This window comes from Diabrotica virgifera, chromosome 1 (genome assembly GCF_917563875.1).
Source record: "Diabrotica virgifera virgifera chromosome 1, PGI_DIABVI_V3a".
In the NCBI taxonomy this organism is placed as follows: Eukaryota; Metazoa; Arthropoda; class Insecta; order Coleoptera; family Chrysomelidae; genus Diabrotica; species Diabrotica virgifera.
Genome location: NC_065443.1, coordinates 306821952 through 306842272, shown reverse-complemented (window position 1 = coordinate 306842272; position 20321 = coordinate 306821952). Strand labels below are relative to the sequence as shown.

General features: G+C 33.0%; 2 protein-coding genes across 2 annotated transcripts in view; one reads left to right on the top strand and one right to left on the bottom strand.

Moving 5' to 3' along the window:
* LOC114333384 (monocarboxylate transporter 2-like) overlaps positions 1-20321 on the bottom strand; it is a 141756-nt gene that overhangs the window by 31105 nt on the left and 90330 nt on the right. The window lies entirely within an intron of this gene.
* LOC114333380 (uncharacterized) lies at positions 1950-9232 on the top strand. Its single transcript, XM_028283249.1, has 2 exons — positions 1950-2128; positions 6936-9232. Exons 1-2 carry the CDS (start codon positions 2011-2013, stop codon positions 9197-9199), a joined length of 2382 nt encoding a protein of 793 aa, XP_028139050.1. The 5' UTR covers positions 1950-2010; the 3' UTR covers positions 9200-9232.

The window sequence follows — 20321 nt, the reverse complement described above, 5'->3', positions numbered from 1 at the left end:
TGGTGCTTAAAATATGAATCAAACATACAAAATTCTGCCTAGTTGGCTATGACACAAAATTTGCTTAAACATTTGACATTATACTATTTATATAGTTTCAGTTGATTTGATACCATCACTAATATTAATTTTTCTAATGAGGAACGGATTAAAATGGCTTTGTGCTAGGAGAGTATAACAAAAATGAGCTACTAGCAATAAAAATTTATCATCAGCAGTTCCCTGATAGACGACAACCAAAAAGAGAAACTTTTGAAAGTATAGTAAAACGGTTTCAACAGACTAGATACTTAGATTGTAAGAACGATTGCACTAATATGCAGATCCTCAGTGACACTAAGGATTACATATAATTGCTGTTTTCTTCACTTACAATAGTTTTTATTCGAGCAGATTTACCATAATCTAAGTGATCAGTCCGTTAAAACCGTTCTAGCATATTTTTAAACGTTTCTCTTCTTAGTTGTCGTCTATCAGGGAATTTCTAATGAAAAATTTTTATTGCTAGTAGCACATTTTTGTTATATTCCACTAGCACCAAAACTTTATTAGTCAGTTTCTCATAAGAAAAATTCATATTAGTAATGGCAACAAAGCAACTGGATCTATAAAAATAGTATAATGTCAAATTTTTAAAGAAATTTAGTGTCATAGCCGACGAGGTAGAATATTGTATGTTTTTATTAATATTTTGCGCACCAACAAACTTAACCACGAATTTATTTGGATATTTCATCCAATAGTAATAAATTAAGGATCAGAGTAGATTATGATGTATTTTCTTTTCCAAAAATTATTTCTGATTAAATATTTTCACAGCCACCTAATAAAATTTCACGTAATTTTTCTTACAATTAATGTTTGGCTTAAAGAATCACGAATAACTTACAAATTAAAGCACTTAGGTATAGGGAATGCTTAAGAAATAAAAAAGTACCATAAAATATCATTTCATTACAGTACTAAAATACAGGGTGTTCCATTTAAGATAACTCATAAAATACTCATTCCGAGTTTCGACCCACCCTGTATACTAAACTTAAACATTTCGCTATACTGTTAATGTTTGACAATAGTAGGCTATATTAGAAATCGTTTGAACATAAAATAAGAATTTGATGTCAAATCACTAAAATTCTACAGGGTGTAGATTTTGCTACGAAATTAACAAAAAGACGTAATTAACTTTTAAACTATCTCGTATAATATTACAAAACCATATATTTTAAGAAAGAAAACATCGAGGAGAATCCAAAAATGTAAAATATACAGGGTGTTCCATTAAAAAAAAAACACAATTTTGTGTCACCCTGTCAATACGGACGAACCTGTATATTTGAAAATATTTTTAAATTATGGTACTATGTGTGCCCCAACTTTTACCTAAATAACTTTTTTTCGTATCTCTTACGACAAACGAGTAATTGGACTTTGTCACACTAATGCCCCACCCTGTATATCTAGGTAGATAAGTAAACAATCAACTAGACCACTCAAAAGCCATTGAAATTCGAAAAAAAAAATTGGAGACTTATTGAAATCTCCAGAACAGTTTTTATTAGCAATATTTCTTTGCCACCAATGACCAAGTTCGGCGTCCCGCTAAGACTTCGAACACTAAAGTGTTACGTTTGTGTATTACTGCTCTATGAATGTGGCCGATGAAGCAGAAATCATTTGGAATGTGGGCTCTACAGACAATTAAAGGAATGACAACACAGTTATAATAAAGACACCGAATACAGAATATCAACTAATCCGACCAAATGAGATGAGAAAAAGACTAATTACGATCATATCATGCATTGTTGTTATATGTGTCTATGTGTACCAGAGCCCTTACTGGCTATTTGTCTATATTGTAAAAAATATTTACTTAAAAAATTACGTCACGAATGACAATATACACAAAGTAAAAACTAAGTGTAAAACATCTTGACAATATTATGACATTTACTTTTCTATTACCCAATTTTTGACATATTTTGTATTTTTTTATACCAAAACGCAATGAATCAGCTAAGTGGAAAATATGTAAATGTTGTTCTCTCTGTAGAAAGTGGCAGAGGAATGGATTTTCTGAAAAATAAGGTATATATTACAGGAAACTTTAATAACAGAATACTTGGTAAGTAACTGTTGACTTAGATAAATGTTTATGATATTAAACGAATATTTCTTCTTTACGTGCTGTCTCTCAATTGGAGGTTGGATATCATCATCACTATTTCCACTCCATCTACCGCTGCTCTGAAAAGATGTATAGAACTGCATTTAAACCAGCCCCTTAAATCCTTCAACCATGACACTCTCCTTGCTATACTCTTTCTGCCTCTCATCTTTCCCTGTATTATCAGTCTTAGCATTTCATATCGCTGTCTACTCATTACGTTTCCCAGATATTGTAACTTTCTTATTTTTGTTGTGTTTATTATTTCATATTCTTTGCCCATTTCTCGCAATACTTAAGTGTTCGTTTTCTTCTGTGACCATTATATTCCAAGCATCCTTTTGGAACACCACATTTTAAATGACTGTAGCTTATTTATGGAGTACCACAGGGTAGCGTTTTCGGCCCATTTTTGTATCTGGTATTTACAGCCGACGTTCCAACCAGAAATGATACCTTCTTAGCTACTTTTGCCGATGATACCGGAATCTTAGCAGTGGATGTCGACCCTAATGTAGCATCACAAAAAGTACGAAATCGTTTAGACCCATTACAAAACTGGCTCAAGTGATGGAAAATAAATGTTAATGCCAGCAAATCAGTACAAATTACTTTTACAACCAGAAAACCTGCATGTCCTCAAGTTTCTATAAATAATACTCCGATTCCCATCAAACCAGTTGTCAAATACTTGGGATTGCATCTGGATGAAAAACTCATATGGAAAACGCACATTAAAACTAAACGTAAACAATTAGATCTTAAACTAAAAAATATGAACTAACTATTTAACAAGAGGTCTCAGTTATCACTTGAAAATAAGCTGCTTCTGTACAAATCTATACTTATACCAGTTTGGTCATAGGGAATAGAACTATGGGGCTGCAGTAAACCTTCAAATACGAAGATACTCCAAACATTCCAGTCCAAAATACTCCGTATGATAAGTAAAGCTCCATGGTACGTATCCAACCAGACACTTCACAATGATCTGGACATCCCACTAATCAAGGACTTAATAAAGAATCATTCAATAAAATATAAAAATCACACCACTGACCACACCAACAAATTAATAAATAATTTATTCACCCAACCACTTGCTGAAAGAAAACTGAAGAGAATAATATTCTCTTATATTATGGCCAGACGATCTACCACAATAATGCTTAGAGAGCCGTCATTGGACGGTACCTAACTCATGTTAATTGACTTACACACCATTTACTTATTGTTATTACTTTGTATATAGAGTATATTGTAAAAATGCAGTGTATCAAAAAAAAATTATGTGCTATATGACCTAGCACAGTATTGAAAACACGTAGTATCTCAAAGCTCTTACTCTCGGTTTTAATCTAAGGTCTTTGTTGCAGAGAATTGCTTTCATTTTTACAAATGAATTTCTTGCTGTTTCTATCCTGACCCTTATTTCTACTGTGGGACCTATGTTTTCTGCCACCTTTCTTTAAAATATGAAATATACCTCCTATTTTCCAGTTTTCCGGCATTCTTTCTTCTCAAATCCTTCTTATTAGGTCGTATATTTTTCGTTTCGTTCTTCTCCGCCTCGCTTAATTAGCTGGTTTGGGATTTCGTCTGGGCCTCCAGTTTTATTTTACATTAGATTTCTTATACACGTAAAAAATACTCATAAGACGCATTTTCACGGATTTTTCATTTCGCTGGTATCATCAATGTATGATCTTTCTATACATTTGTGAGTGCTCTCTGTAGTCTTAAATAACTCTTCGTAATATTTTTGTTGTGGCATCAATTTTAAATGTTGGTTTTGCTTGTTTTGTGTTTATACAGGGTGTTTGGTAAAGAATGAACCATAGCTTAACCTAGATTCCTGAGGTTAAAATAGTTCGATTTAAGCTAACTTACCTTAGTACAAAAGTTGATAATAACCGAAATACAGGGTGTCAAAGTCAAACTTTTATTTTATTTATTTTTGAATTTTTACCTGACAAGCATGGGACAACAACACGAAATTTGGTAAGTGGTGCTAGTATTGTACAATCTACTAAATTATGTTAAACAAACGTTTCTGGCTACTACCAGAGGCGTACGACGGGGGAACGTGAATGGTTGACCCTTCCCAAATTCTACGCCACTGCCGGACCTGCTATTTTAGTGCAATTTTTTATTCTCCAATACTTTCTATGTAAATAATATACTCTTCGTTCGTAACGATAAAGCCATGAGTTTTCGAGATATTTGAAGCTAAAAACGAAGGAGCATAATACATTAATCAAAATAAGTGAGCCTTTTCATTTTCAACTTCAAATATCTCGAAAACTAATGACTTTATCGATACGAATGAAGAGTATATTATTTGCATAGAAAATATTGGAGAATCTTAAAATTATGCTAAAATAGCAGTTTCATTAGTGGCTTAGAATTTGGGAAGGGTCAACGATTCACTTTTCCCTGCCGTACGCCTCTGATAGTAGCCAGAAACGATTATTTAACATAATTTAGTAGGGTATACAGTTTCTGCCAAGTATCACATGGATATGTCAAATTTTTTTCTCAAAAAAAAAAGAAATAAAAAGTATTCTTTTTTTTTAAATAATTCATTCTTTATTTAAAACTTTAAGAACTATGTGTGCCCGGTACTATAAAACTATTTGACATATCCTTATGGTACTTGACAGAAAGTGTAGGTACTGTACACCCTACTAAATTATGTTAAGTAATCGTTTGTGGTTAATACCAGAGGCGTACGACAGGGTAAAGTGAATGGTTGGCCCTTTCCAAATTCTACGCCACTGATGAAACTGCTATTTTAGCATAATTTTTAGATTCTCCAATACTTTATATGGAAATAATATACTCTTCTTTCGTAACAATAAAGTCATCAGTTTTTGAGATATTTGAAGTTAAAAATGAAAAGGCTGACTTATTTTGATTAATGTATTATGCTCCTTCGTTTTTAGCTTCAAATATCTCGAAAAGTAATGCATTTATTGTTACGAATGAAGAGTATGTTATTTACAAAGAAAGTATTAGAGAATCAAAAAATTGCACTAAAATAGAAATTCCGCCAGTGGCGTAGAATTTGGGAAGGGTCAACCATTCACGTTCCCCCGTCGTACGCCTCTGATAGTAACCAGAAACGTTAGTTCAACATAATTTAGTATGGTGTACAGTCCCAGAACACTTACCAAATTTCGTGTTGTTGTCCCATGCCTGTCAGGAAATATTCAAAAATAAATAAAATAAAAGTTTAACTTTGACACCCTCTATTTCGGTTATTATCAACTTTTGTACTAAGGTAAGTTAGCTTAAATCGACTTATTTTAACCTCAGGTATCTAAGTTTAAGCTATGACCCATTAAAAATAAAAATGTATATCATTTTTATTCATTCAGTTGCGGTGCGAAACCAAAACTGTCTTAATTTTTACTCAGATCAGAGAGTGCAGCCAGCACTCTTATCGACGATTTCACCTCTTTTTAGAGGTTCATCAGAGACCGCATAGGCTGCTTTTCTCTGGCCCAGGTAAAAATCTTCGACATATCCATCTCCCACCGCAACTGACGAGATGGTAGTAGGTGCCTAGCGGCATCTGCTAAATAAAAGACTAAGTTTTTCAACCTAATAAAAATATTTGTAAATTAAATATTTTTAAAAGATTTTTAATTGAAAAACTTTATTGGCCCATTTCCTGGTGACAACCTCCAAGGCTTCTACAATATGCAAGCACATGGATGCTGCAGTGAAGAATAAGGGGAAGGAATTCTACACTATGCAATTCACAACCCCCGTCTGCAGTGTGGTAAAGTTCCAGCGGAAAATGGACCTAGTTACTCTATAGGAGTAATACTAATAAAAATAAAAATGTATACCATTTTTATTCATTCAGTTGCGGTGCGAAACCAAAACTGTCTTAATTTTTACTCAGATCAGAGAGTGCAGCCAGCACTCTTATCGACGATTTCACCTCTTTTTAGAGGTTCATCAGAGACTGCATAGGCTGCTTTTCTCTGGCCCAGGTAAAAATCTTCACTGTAGTCTTCACTGCAGCATCCATGTGCTTGCATATTGTAGAAGCCTTGGAGGTTGTCACCAGGAAATGGGCCAATAAAGTTTTTCAATTAAAAATCTTTTAAAAATATTTAATTTACAAATATTTTTATTAGGTTGAAAAACTTAGTCTTTTATTTAGCAGATGCCGCTAGGCACCTACTACCATCTCGTCAGTTGCGGTGGGAGATGGATACGTCGAAAGGTTTTGGTTTCGCACCGCAACTGAATGAATAAAAATGGTATACATTTTTATTTTTATTAGTATTACTCCTATAGAGTAACTAGGTCCATTTTCCGCTGGAACTTTACCACGCTGCAGACGGGGGTTGTGAATTGCATAGTGTAGAATTCCTTCCCCTTAGTCTTCACTGCAGCATCCATGTGCTTGCATATTGTAGAAGCCTTGGAGGTTGTCACCAGGAAATGGGCCAATAAAGTTTTTCAATTAAAAATCTTTTAAAAATATTTAATTTACAAATATTTTTATTAGGTTGAAAAACTTAGTCTTCTATGACCCATTCTTTAGCAAACACCCTGTATACATAGCTTTATATTATCCTTGCTATTTACTTCCAACTCTTCTATAAGTTTATCAATCCATCTCTATTTATTGTATTGAGTATTTTTGCCTGAGTCTTAGTTTCTTCTCCTATATTTTTCCAAGCCTTTTTTTCTCGTTAAACTCTTATGTATTAAAATATTTGAATAATTAAATGTCTTGTTGCAGAATCTGATCACATTCCACCAGAAGATTCTCCCCCATTCAACACTGAACTGGTCTGGGAAATAGAAAAGAAAGAACTTCGTAGGATCAGATGTGGAAACATACCTCTACGAGTAGAATGTATCACTGCTGACTTTCAAAATCGCAAAGAACGCATAGGATTTGCTCTTCTGAGTCTTAGAAGTGCTCAAATTATCCCACAATCGTTAGGACCTCAACCAGCGACTCCCAAGTGGTACAAACTTATAGGATGTCAGGCTGATAAAAGAAAAAGCTGCCCAGAACTCTTCCTGTCATTATCTCTAAGAGACAACCTGATTAATGAACGACTTAATATAGATGCTAATGGAAACATGCCCTTCATTTTAGAAGAAGAGGTCCAATTACACGAAGTAAAGACAAAATCGCCAGAAGATTTTCCCGTAAAATATTTTGAAAATGGGCACATACAAATTGGAGATGAGAAATTAGCAACAATTGCATTCACCCTCAATTTGAAAGTAATGGATGTCCATAATTTGGATGCTTTATTACCAGAAGTGTTAGTTTTTCAGGCTAACACCAGTAGTTTCTTCTTAAAGTTTAAAATGTTGGGGATAGCTATAAAAACAAAACCATTTCAAAATCAAATCCATGGTAAGATTGGTCTAAACGAAAGGATAGCGGTCAATTTACTATCGACAAAAGAGATATTGGATGAATTCTTTAAATCTCAGTCAATATTTGTAAGCTTTTATTGTGGATGCGAAAAATTAGGTGTTGCAAAATTTAACGCTGAAAATATTTGGGACAAAACTACCCAAATGCATTATTTCAAGATCCCAGACATGGATGAAATTGTTCCATATGGATCCAGTGAAAAATCACCTTTCATAATCCTAGAATTTTGGATTAAAGAGAATCCAACCTGCTTTAAGAAACTAGAAGCAGAGTCTACAGTTTTCAAAGATGACGCAGAGGCTAAAGAGAGACCTAAATCTAAAAGCATATTTTCCAATATTAGTAAAATGGATGAAACCCAATTTGATTCTCAAAGTCCTCATAATACAGAGGAGCCAGTAGCTGTATCAAAGGCAGGCTCTGTAGAAACAATAGGTTTACCAATAATAATAAAATCAGTGGAAACAATGGTGGATAGCGAAGATTTGGGTACATGTTCTACTCTATTTGGTATTTTTCAAAAATATGTCATATTGGTTAGCCTAAAATATCTTGTTTGGACATCACCTCCTAAGGAGACAAAAATCATGTTCAAATTCCTTCATCCAAAGGCCTCTAACTGCACTACAATATTTACAGAGCTTAATAATGAAACCAATAAGGAAATAATTTTAAATAATTTCTATATAAGAATGGCTTACATTTCCACAGCTGATAATATTGGTAAGCTACTGAGGTACTACCAACCAAAATTAATAATTGCTGATGAGAATGAAGAATATATTTCAGAAAAAAAGACGCTGGATCTTAAAGGTTTGGAAACAAGCTCATCAGACTTTGAACTAGAATTTCAAAAAGCTAAAACGAGGACACCACTAGCTAAAATAGGTATAAATTTAACCTTAAACAGAGTTGGTAGTAAACTAGAAGGTGACTACGAAAATCTATATCTCTTACCAGTTATTCTTGATGAAAGTATAGCTGTGAGTGAAATCTACGAGTTGGAAGTATGGAAGGAACAAAGAAGAAAAAGATTTGAAGCAGAATTGGAACGACTAAAGAATGAAGAAACTTTTAGGCTTGAAAACCAATACCAAGAAAAGAAGCAAAAGCTGCAGGGAAAGTTAGGAAAAACCATGAAAAGGTGTCAGCAGTTACAAGAAGAACTTAAGAGGAAACTACTAAGTCTTAAGTTTAACAAAGAATTTAAAATCAAGCAAAATGAGATCCAAAGTGAAAAGATGCTTGAAGATATATATGCCAAAAACTCTAACTCCTACTCCAAAGATAATGTAGAAGAAGTTATAAAACTGCTTAGTAGAACACAAAGAGATAACCAGCTGCTTACAGAAATATGTGAAGAACAGAAGAAACAACTTTCTTTTCAGAATAAATCGAATGCAGCCAAAGAGCATACCAATGTCCTTCTCCAGGAACTAAAAGGTTTGGAAGATACATTTTCTAAGATTCGTGCTGCCAAATGTTACTTTCAAGAGCAAATACAAAATGTTTCTGAAGAAACTCCTAACAGAGCAGACAATGGTGATAGTTTGTTAGAGTCTTGTAAAGAAATAGAAAATCTGAACCAAGATAAATATGATTTATAATAAATATAATAAATACTTTTCTATATACAAAAATTTATTTAAAAAGTTTAACTATATACCTCTGAATAATACCGGAATTATTGGATTTTACAATTCGAAAAATCAATCCGCTCAGCTTTTGCTATATCTTCCTATACATCTTTTCCTTCTGCTTCTTGTTTTATGGCCACGATCGACCGTTGGATACATGTTGGCTATCATACTTGCTCTCGTGACTTTATTGACGGCAGCTCTGAATAGTGATGTTTCCTTATACCCCAGGCTGTGGGTGAAGAAACGTGATATAATTCAGGAATTTTTGAAACCTATCAGGTGTTGTAAAGAACGATGCCAGGAATAACTTTTACTAAAATGTGACCAAAAATATTGTGAGCTTTTTTTTATTGCGATTTTCATTTGTTAAATTTGCAATTTTAAAGATTTTTAATTTTGCAGCTTAGGATATTGATTCTAGAGAAAAACTTTTTAATAGAAAGTGGTAGTAAATTAAAAAATCTACAATTTGAGCTATGGTAAGTTTAATTTTGTTTATTGGTTATTGCAAAACAGGCTGCGAAAAGTCCAAAATGGTCATATTTTCAATTGCGGTATTTATTGTACAAATAATTTTTTTTTATTTTTTAAAGCTTTAAAATGAAGATCTTTCAATTCCAAACATAAAAAAATTGTAAGTCCGGATTAACGAATTTGTTGCTTAGATATTATAAATTGTTTATCCCAAGAGGTCAAATGTCGAAGGCTATAACTTTTTGAAAAAAAAAATCGTAGAGAGTTGGTGAAACATCCAATCTCCTTCTAAAGAGCTTTATTTTCATATTCTGATGTAAATAAATGCGTAAAATATATTTAAATCTCTAATTTTTGAGTTTTAAAATAAGGGGGCCAATTTGATTATAAACATTTAGAGCGGAAGCGGCCCTGTACATCCTATGAGTTTTTAACTTACAGATTATTGTTGCTGAAGACGAAACGAAGATTTATAAAAAAATAAAAAAAAATTACGACCAACTGAAGCCGAGCTAAATGTCGGGTTTGAAAATAAGGGGGCAAATTTCGTTATAAACATTTAGAACTGAAGCGGCCCTGTACAGCCTATGAGTTTCTAACTTACAGATTATTGTTGCTGACGGCGAAACGAAGATTTATAAAAAAATTAAAATTTTCTACAACCAACTGAAGCCGAGATAATTGTCTCTTTTTTCTTAAATGGTAGTGCCTTTATTTATAACAATTAAGAAATTATTTTACAGTCATTGACTAAAGAAAGACTTATATTATCTTAAAATAAAAATTATTATAAAATATAGTTACATTTAATTATTAAAAATGATTTTTAAAATCGGTGCTTTTGCGAGCGGCCGAATTTTGCAAATCGCCCGGCTCGCTTCAAATCCGCGCGCTCGGAAAATTTTTACGTAACTTTTATTCAATTTTGACCAAAAACAATTTAATAATATTACCATTATAATATACAGTATACATTATAATTACTGTATAATATACTGTAATATTATTAAATTGTTTTCGGTCAAAATGTAATACAAGTTACGTAAAAATTTTCCGAGCGGGCGGATTTGAAGCGAGCCGGGCGATTTGCAAAATTCGGCCGCTCGCAAAAGCAACGATTTTAAAAATAATTTTTAATAATTAAATGTAACTATATTTTATAATAATTTTCATTTTAAGATAATATAAGTCTTTATTTAGTCACTGACTGTAAAATAATTTTTTAATTGTTATAAATAAAGGCACTACGATTTAAGAAAAAAGAAACAATTATCTCGGCTTCAGTTGGTTGTAGAAAATTTTTATTTCTTTATAAATCTTCGTTTCGTCTTCAGCAACAATAATCTGTAATTGGATATGGTACAATTGGATAATTCATCATTTGGATAATCGGTAAGTTAGAAACTCATAAGATGGACAGGGCCGCTTCAGCTCTAAATGTTTATAACGAAAGGACATCGCACACATCTGATGGAAAATATAATGTCACTCAAATTCAATAAAATTTATACGATTAGATTCGTTTTAATATAACGATCAATTCTTATCATTGCGCCAACTCTTAATTATGATTAATTACGGCGCAAATTGCAATTAAAGTTTATTGAAATCACATTTTTGGAGTCCATAAAATGTTAGTTTACAATCATTATTGCTCTGAGTGCTATTCATAACAGCTTAAATCCCGCTGGGCCTAAGCGGATTAGTGAAACTAATCCGCTGATTTATGGAGTACCGAAAATCTGGGTATTATAAAATATTTTTTCTCTCTCTAACTTATGTACCCACCCATTTGATTTCAGATTTATTTATATCAATTTCTGCTCTTATTTTTGAAAATAGAGAGTTGGCGCAATGATAAGATTTGATCGTTAATTTAAAGCGAATCTATTGGTATAAATTTTATTGAATTTGAGTGACATTATATTTTCCATAAGATGTGTGCGATGTATTTTCAAACCCAAAAATTAGAGGTTTAAAAATATTTTACGCATTTATTTACATCAGAATATGAAAATGTAACTCTTTAGAAGGAGATTGGATGTTTCACCAACTCTCTGCGATTTTTTTTTTCAAAAAGTTATAGCCTTCGACATTTGACCTCTTGGGATAAACAATTTATAATATCTAAGCAACAAATTCGTTAATCCGGCCTTAAAATTATTTTTTATGTTTGAAATTGAAAGATCTTCATTTTAAAGCTTTAAAAAATAAAAAAATTATTTGTACAATAAATAACGCAATTGTAAAAAACGGCCATTTTGGACTTTTCGCAGGCTGTTTTGCCATAACCAATAAACGAAATTAAACTTACCATAGCTTAAATTGAAGGTTTTTTAATTTACTACAACTTTCTATTAAAAAGTTTGTCTCTAGAATCAATATCCTAATCTGCAAAATTAAAATCTTTAAAAATGGCAAATTTAACAAATGAAAATCGCATTAAAAAAAGCTCACAATATTTTTGGTCACATTTTAGTATAAGTTATTCCTGGCATCGTCCTTTACAGCACCTGATAGGTTTCAAAAATTCCTGAATTATATCCTGAAATCGACCTATTTTTCACCCACAGCCTGGAGTATTAATATTATCATAGATTTTTCAGTCATGATTTGATTGTGCAAAAAGTAAGAAGACTGCATACTTAGTGCGCATATTACGAGGAGAACGATACACCTTTCAGAAACTTGTACTCGAAGAAAAGATAGAGAGTAAGAGAGGTCTAGGACGCAAAAAGATGTCATGGCTGAGCAATATTATCAATCGACAGAAATCCACAGCTATGTAATGGTTCGCAATACTGATAAAAAGAGAAAAAATTAATACTAACTATCTAACATCTCACCTAACAAGACAATGTACGGTAGACGTGTACATAGAAATGCACGGCACCTTAAGAAGAAGAAGAAGAAGAAGAAGAAGAAGAGGAAGAAGAAGAAGAAGAAGGATTTCATGAGCGTAGGTCTTACAGGCAATATGAAAACTTCTAAATTTAATTTTACTGTCTAAAATAGCCATAACTAAACGGAATACTCTTTTACTTATTTTTCAAGTAAACATTTGCAATCTGTCCTGTTTCGTCCTGTCCTTCACATATATTCCGATCTATCCTTGGTAGGTTTTCGTTTGACATTTTACTCTAACACGGTAGTGGACAAATTCTATATTAGCACCTCTACATACTTATTATATACCTTACATATAGTGCCTCAAAGAAATGACGACTATCAATAAGTACATGGTCAATTTGTTTTTTTTTATAGAAAAAACACATAGTTGCTACCATGATTCTAAACGGTACTGTGAATGAAATCAGATCTAAATTAACATTACCAGCAATGAAAGCTAAAAGTCACCAGGAGATCATAAATTAATAGTAGTCTATTGAAAATGGAGGCAAAATACTTCTTCTTCTTCTTCTTCTTCTTCTTCTTCTTCTTCTTCTTCTTCTTCTTCTTCTTCTTCTTCTTCTTCTTCTTCTTCTTCCTTCTTGTATGTAGGCTTTAAAAACTGTTTCTTCTTCAATATTACCCTCCTAAAAATTGTTTAAGTTATCGCACCATCTTTTTCTTGGTCTGCCAATACTTCTTCGTCCATTTGGTGACTTATCTCGTGCTATTCGTACTATCCTATCCTGTGCCGTTCTACTAATGTGTTCGTTCCATTCCTGTTTCCGTTTTGTCACCCATCCATTTATGTCTTCTACATAGCATGATCTTCTTATGTGTTCGCTTCTTTCCCTATCCAACAGAATTTTCCCTGATATTCGTCGTATTATTCGAGTATTTTCATCTCTGTTGTTTCTAGTAGTCGTCTCGTTTTAGATGTATCAGGTCATGTTTCCGCCGTGTATGACAATATAGGTCTAATTGCTGCTTTATAGATTCTTGCTTTTGTGTCTTGTTTTGGTTTTTGTTCTTCCATATTGTGTCATTAAGAGATTCCACCGCTTTACTTGCTTTTAAGCTTTGTTGTCGTACTTCCTCTTCAACGTCTCCGTAACTGGTTATATCTATTCCCAGGTATCTAAACCTTGCTTCCTGCTTTATTATTTTCCCATCAATTTCGATTTTACATCGTAGTGGGTGCATTTTACATTGTAGATGTTGTCATACATTTGGTTTTTCCGCTGATATTATCATATTGTATTTCTTGGCTGTTGCATTGAAGATGTGTGTTAATCTTTGGAGATCGTCTTCTGTCTCTGCGATTAATGCGGCGTCGTCTGCATAAGATATTATTTGGATTTCTTTGTTCCCCATTCTGTAACCATGACCTTTACGTACTGCTTCTATTATTTCCTCCATTATAATATTAAAGAGCAGTGGGCTTAACGAGTCACCTTGTCTGACTCCGCTTTGTACTGTTATAAACTGCGTTAGTTTTCCATTTATCTTTTAGAAATAAAATACTACTGACGAAAGTAAAGGATTCTTTAATAATTTATGTTTTGGAGACAATTCAATATACATATGTAGGTTTACTTTAAAGACGATCGTAATAAAAGTCCGTTTGATGTTTAATAGTTTTAATTAATAAAATAGATGACTAAAATTATTGATACCATTAAATTAACGAAATGTAAAATTGCTTGTGTAATTTGCGACCAAAATTTTTACGTGTTCTTATTCTGACAAAAGGGAAATGTATTTATAGATAATTTGCGTCTAATCAATATAATACCCGTCTAAGTATTATCCCTAACCTAAGAACAGGTCTGTCGCGTTTAAGATGTTAGAATCGACTGACTGTATATTCCCACACAACCAAAATTCTTTTACTTAATGCTAATCTTCCTCTTTTCATGGTTAAATTCGCTTTCGTGGGAACTAGCCTATTAGTAATAAAAATTGGGTCAAAGGGCTCTACTTTGTTATTTATACGTCTTAAAAATAAACAGAATCTGCTCACTCAACTACCACTCGATTAGATACGCCCACCCATCTGTGCATTAGAGCCTCGCCGACAACCGCTCATTTCGTGTTTGTAAATACTAATAATTAAAGAAATATGATATACAGGGGAATTTAAAATATAAGGTAAACTATTTACAATCCTACACATATTTGAAATGAAATGAAGCCATTTCAATTTTGCTTTGCTCTATAAAAATGAATATCATGTAAAGATATCTTCTTCTTCTTGTAGTGCCTATCCGTTTCGGATGTTGGCGACCATCATGGTAATCTGTACTTTGCACACTGCTGCTCTAAAGAGATTTGTGGTTGTTATGTTAAACCACGTACGTAGATTTTTCAGCCAGGAAATCATTCTCCTTCCTGGTCCCCGCTTTTCTTCTACTTTTCCTTGCAAGATTAGTTACAGCACTCCATATCTTTCACTGTTCCTCATGATGTTGTGACCGAGGTATTCGATTTTGGCTGATTTTATTGTGATTAACAGCTCTTTTTGCTTTTTCATTCTCAGCAATACACCCTGATTAGTAATGTGGTTAGTATAAGATATCTTCAGAATTCGACGATAAAGCCATGTCTCAAAAGCCTTAATTTTCTTACAGGTGGCATCTGTGAGAGTCCACGACCCAACTCCGTACAACAATATAGGAAAGGTATAACATCGTAATAACCTAATTTTTATGAGTATCGACAAGCCATTTCATTTAAATAACTTTGCTATTTTTTGAAATGCAGATCTTGCTTTCTCTATTCTACATTTGATTTCTATGAAATGGTCCCAATTTCCACTGACGTTCGTACCAAGGTAGGTTGTATGTTTCTACTCTTTCTATTTGTTGACCGTTCACACTGATTCGTCCAAATTGCTGTTCTTTCTTAGAGATCATCATACATTTTGTTTTCTTAGTGTTTAGCGAAAATCCGTATCTCTGACTACCTTCTGCGATTCTGCTCATTAACTCCTGAAGGGCTTCAGAACTGTCATCGAATACCACCGTGTTGTCTGCGTAACTTTTAGGGATAAACTGTCCGTTAATTCGAATTCCGCCTTCAATATCATCAACTGTTTCTTGAAAGATCTCCTCAGAGTAGATGTTAAACAGCAGTGGTGATAGTATACATCCCTGTCGGACCCAACGTTTGATTTTGATATCGTCGGATTCTTCTGCCTTTGTCCCGATAGGATAGACGATGTTTGATTCCAGTACAGATTGCTGATAATCCTTAAATCACATATGGTTAGTCCAATATTGGTTAATATTTCATCAGTTTGTCGTGGTTTACGGTATCGAACGCTTTATGGCAATCAATAAAATATGCATAAATATCGCAATTTACGTCTCTACATCGTTGAAATAGCACTTGAATATTAAATAGAGCCTCTCTCGTACCCACTGCATTTCGAAAACCAAACTGTGTACGGCTGATTTTTTCTTCGCACAGTCTATATATCCTTTGATGTATAATTTTTAGAAACAATTTTAAAATATGGCTCATTAAGCTGATGGTTCGGAAATCACTGCAGGATACGGATTTTGTTTTCTTTGGTAAAGCAATAAACGTCGACTTCAGCCATGTTCTTGGTATAACTCGGCTTAAATATATGTCATTAAATATTTTAGTGAGGCGTTAAGTACCGTCGCGTCGGTGTAAAATAGTTTTATTAATTTAGCATATGCATTGTCAAGTCCAGGAGCTTTGCCGTCTTTTAGTTGTGAAGTTGCTCTTTCCACTCCATCTAATGTGATTAGTAAGTGGTCATCACATATGTAGGATGTTCGGATCTAGTATCATCAAAGAGTTCCTGTATATATTTTGTCCATATGCAGATTTCTTGATTTCTGTCTGTGATGATATTCCCCTGTTGGTCTCGCAATTTGCTAGCTATGTTGGATTTCTGAAGACCAGCTGCTAGTTTCACCTTTCTGCTTGTTTTAAAATATCACAAGTAAAAATTCCTGTAACTATGTACAGTTGAGTCGGCGAATCTTTACCCGTGCGTCATCATTTAAAGCATAAGAAATAAGTCGATGATAAGTCGGAAATTGAAATTTTCTAAACGCAACAGCAAGTGGCAGTAAGTGACTTGCTGTTGCGTTTAGTAAATTTCAATTTCCGACTTATCATCGACTTATTTCGTATGCTTTAAATGATGACGCACGGGTAAAGATTCGAGGACTCAACTCTACGCTATGTATTCCTGTAACAAGAAATATCATGTATCTATGTATACTATTAAACTCGAAGAACAATAATTGGTTTTTTCTTCAACAAGAACAATCGGTTTATAATCTCGTGTATCTAATCTAGTTCACTAGATTTTCCGCATCATATTTTAAGGCCAAGACTAAAATAAATGCCGACCATATTTTGCCGCTTGACAGATTAATTTATTTACAGTCCGAGTTCTTGTCTTTTCGAATGAAAACGCGGACTTAATTTTCCATGGGATAATATTTTGTTAGTTATAATGTGGCTGATAAAAACTACTGGTGACGGCTTTAGAAATAATTGCCAGTTCGTCCGGTTTATCCCAGTCTACGTTTGTATGTCTGATTGATGAAAATGGGGTAAATATTGACGTCTAAGTGAAATATAGGGCTTCATAAATTTCAAAGGGGAAATATCATACATAAATTGTCAGTGGCTATGTTATAAAGAGGGTCAGGCATTTACAATGATTAGTTTCTTACAATAACTCAAAGTGCAATTAAAATTGAATGTGGACAAATAGGATCTGTTTAGTTAGTCAATTTTTACTTATTTTGTTTATAAATAGGGAACTTGCACATTTTTTTTATTACATAATACTGTTCAATTTTGTACAAAAATGAGATTTCTAAAATTTCACGCTTCAAAAACTCATAATAACTTAAAAGTACAAATTTAAAATCTTCTGTATTTTAAAATAGTTCAAGCGACCCGTGACGTCATAGTTTAACTATATGGTTCCGTTTATGGTTATATTTAGGTATATTCTTCTGCTTCTTCTTTAGTTTATTGGTCTTCACTTACTTGGGTACTTGGCCAGCTCGTCGTCGCGGAATAAAGGAAAAATATTTATATTCTAATGACATTTATCGTACGTCATTGTAATAATATATACCAGTTTGTTGAGATTGGAGTTTGATATAGTTATTGAAGGAAAGGATAGAAGGTTTACTATGGAAAATAAAACCATTTTGTAAAAGTACAAATCGACGGTTAATGACTTTTAGACTTTGTTGGTTTATACTTCTACATATCTTTTAAACTACGAAAGCTTGTACGTCAATATTTAAATTTAATGGTACTAGCGACATCTACAAAAACCTCGTAAGTAAGATTTTAAGTTACAATACCTCGTAAGTAGCATTTTTATGAGACAAAAACTCATAAGTTTAATGATAGTTTTAAGTTTTTAAGTTACAAAACCTCGTAAGTCGCTTTTTGACAAAAAATACAATATTACTGGATTTTACTTAATGGTAATGGAATTGTTACCTAAAAAGAACCCTACACACAAACAACGAATACATTGAATCTTACATAAAGAAGCCAACAGGTTTTTCGTCTCTCCTCTAAAGATACATAAAGCTGACTTACGAGGTTTTGCAGTTTAACCGTCGAAATTTTTTATTCAAACGATCAAAAACACTTGTAACGTCACATAACTGCATTTTCTACTGACGTTTATAATGTCTAATTGTTGGTTCAGAATGTAAACATATAGCCCGATGACGTCACGACGCGTTTTGGGCTGGCTGGTATAATTTGAATTTTTAATCGTCTTTAGGGGCCAAACGAAACACAAACAAAACTTTTTACCTTTGATACATATTTTAAATTATGTTCTGTTGTGATTTATAACATTTTTTCAAATTTAAAATTTTATGCAAGTTCCCTATTGTTTTCAGTTTATTCTATAGCTTGGATCTAAAGGTTTTTAAATCCATGTTTTTTACAAATGTTTAATCTCATTTTTGGAGCTGATAGAGAGTCGCTGTCATACTTCAGGAAGATGCTCTTTCTATATATATATATAATTTGGTGATGGCTCAATCTGTTATTATTGCTGCCGTCGATCCTTCCATTCTCATTTTTGTAAGCTTCATAAGTTTCATTGGGTTCAGTGGCGGCTCGTGGCCTTGGAGACAGGGTCGGCAAGGTTTTTTTGTCTCCTCATATAGGTATACCATCAAACTAAAAAGCTTAAATCATCATAGGAGATTTTGTTGTTTTTTGCTTTTTTTTATTTGATGTACTTGGTTCTCTTTTGTTTCATGGTGTTTCCACAATACGTGTTGATTCTTTTGAGACAAGATAAATCCCGTTTATTTGAGGCAGAAATTAATGGTAATAAGAAAATTGATGAACAGTTTGATGTAATGAATTGCAGTACTTACTACATAGAATTATACATACATATTTTGTAACTTATCCCACTTTCTGACAATATTTGGATCGGCATAATTTTTAAGTACCTAACTTGTAATAATAAATATCTTGGAAATTCTTTGGCAAAAGTAACTTTTAAATTTTGAATCGTCAAAAAGGTCAAAAATTTGCAAATCTTCAAAATTCGAAAAACGAGTATCTGTTTGCATATAATAGTAGGTATCCAAAATTTCAAGATATACTTACTCGTTTTTCGAGATATGTATCATGTCGTTGCCTTTTTTGGGATGGTTCGAAAATATCAAGCGAATCCAAAACGTCACTGCGTATATATTGGAAACTACTATCATTACGAAAATCTCTGAGATTTTGCACCAGCTTTCGTATTCTATTTTTAGAATAAATAATGTCAGTTGATTGATTTTGAACAACAAGGAATATCTTGGGCAAACTTTGTCTTAAAAATATTTAAAAGAATATTAAAAGAGTAATTATTATTTAATAAAGTTCTCAAACCGATTGCTTCACAGATCGAGGTATCGCCACTTTCAAAATCATCGCCTTCGATAATAAAATCAAAAACTTCCAAAAGCTATTCCCGAAAATCTGCTACAGATCCTAAAACTACCAGAGATAATCTGTTTAGATAAAACTAACCAAGATTTAAAATTTCATCGCATCTGACAAACTGTTCGCTTTTTTTTGAAACAAATTTGTTCTAAAGCAGTAATCCGTTTAGGTGAGCTAAACTGCCAAGAAAAGACGATATTCTTTATTTTTTTACACGTATCATGTAAAACTAAACTCATTATATGCGCATAATAGTGAGTAAATAAAGCTTGTGATGCAATAGTTTTAACTTTTGCCTGGAGACCATTCAATTCACCACTAATCACAGCAACGCCGTCATAAGATTGCCCCAGTTTGCCCTACCAATTTATTTTTGATATCAAAAAATTTGAATCTGTTCTTTAAAACACCAAATAGATATTTTCCTAACTAGTGCGGAAAGTGATACTTTTACGCACGAGACTATCGTTGACCCGAACGACGTGATAGCGGAGTTCGGGCAAGCAGTCGAGTGCGGGGAAGACACGTTCCGCATGAGTTAGGAACAAGATTTTTTCTAGGGCCGTACGCTTGGAAAAAAGCAAAAAAAATAATAGAGTTATATCAATTTTTATTTAGAAGTTAAAATACACAAATTAATTCTTTGACAAGGTTGTCAAAACCAAACTTTCAATATAATGGGTTGCCACGACGACGATATTGGTTTCCATGACGAAGATTGAAAACCGTTGTAATTGTCTACTGATCTGAC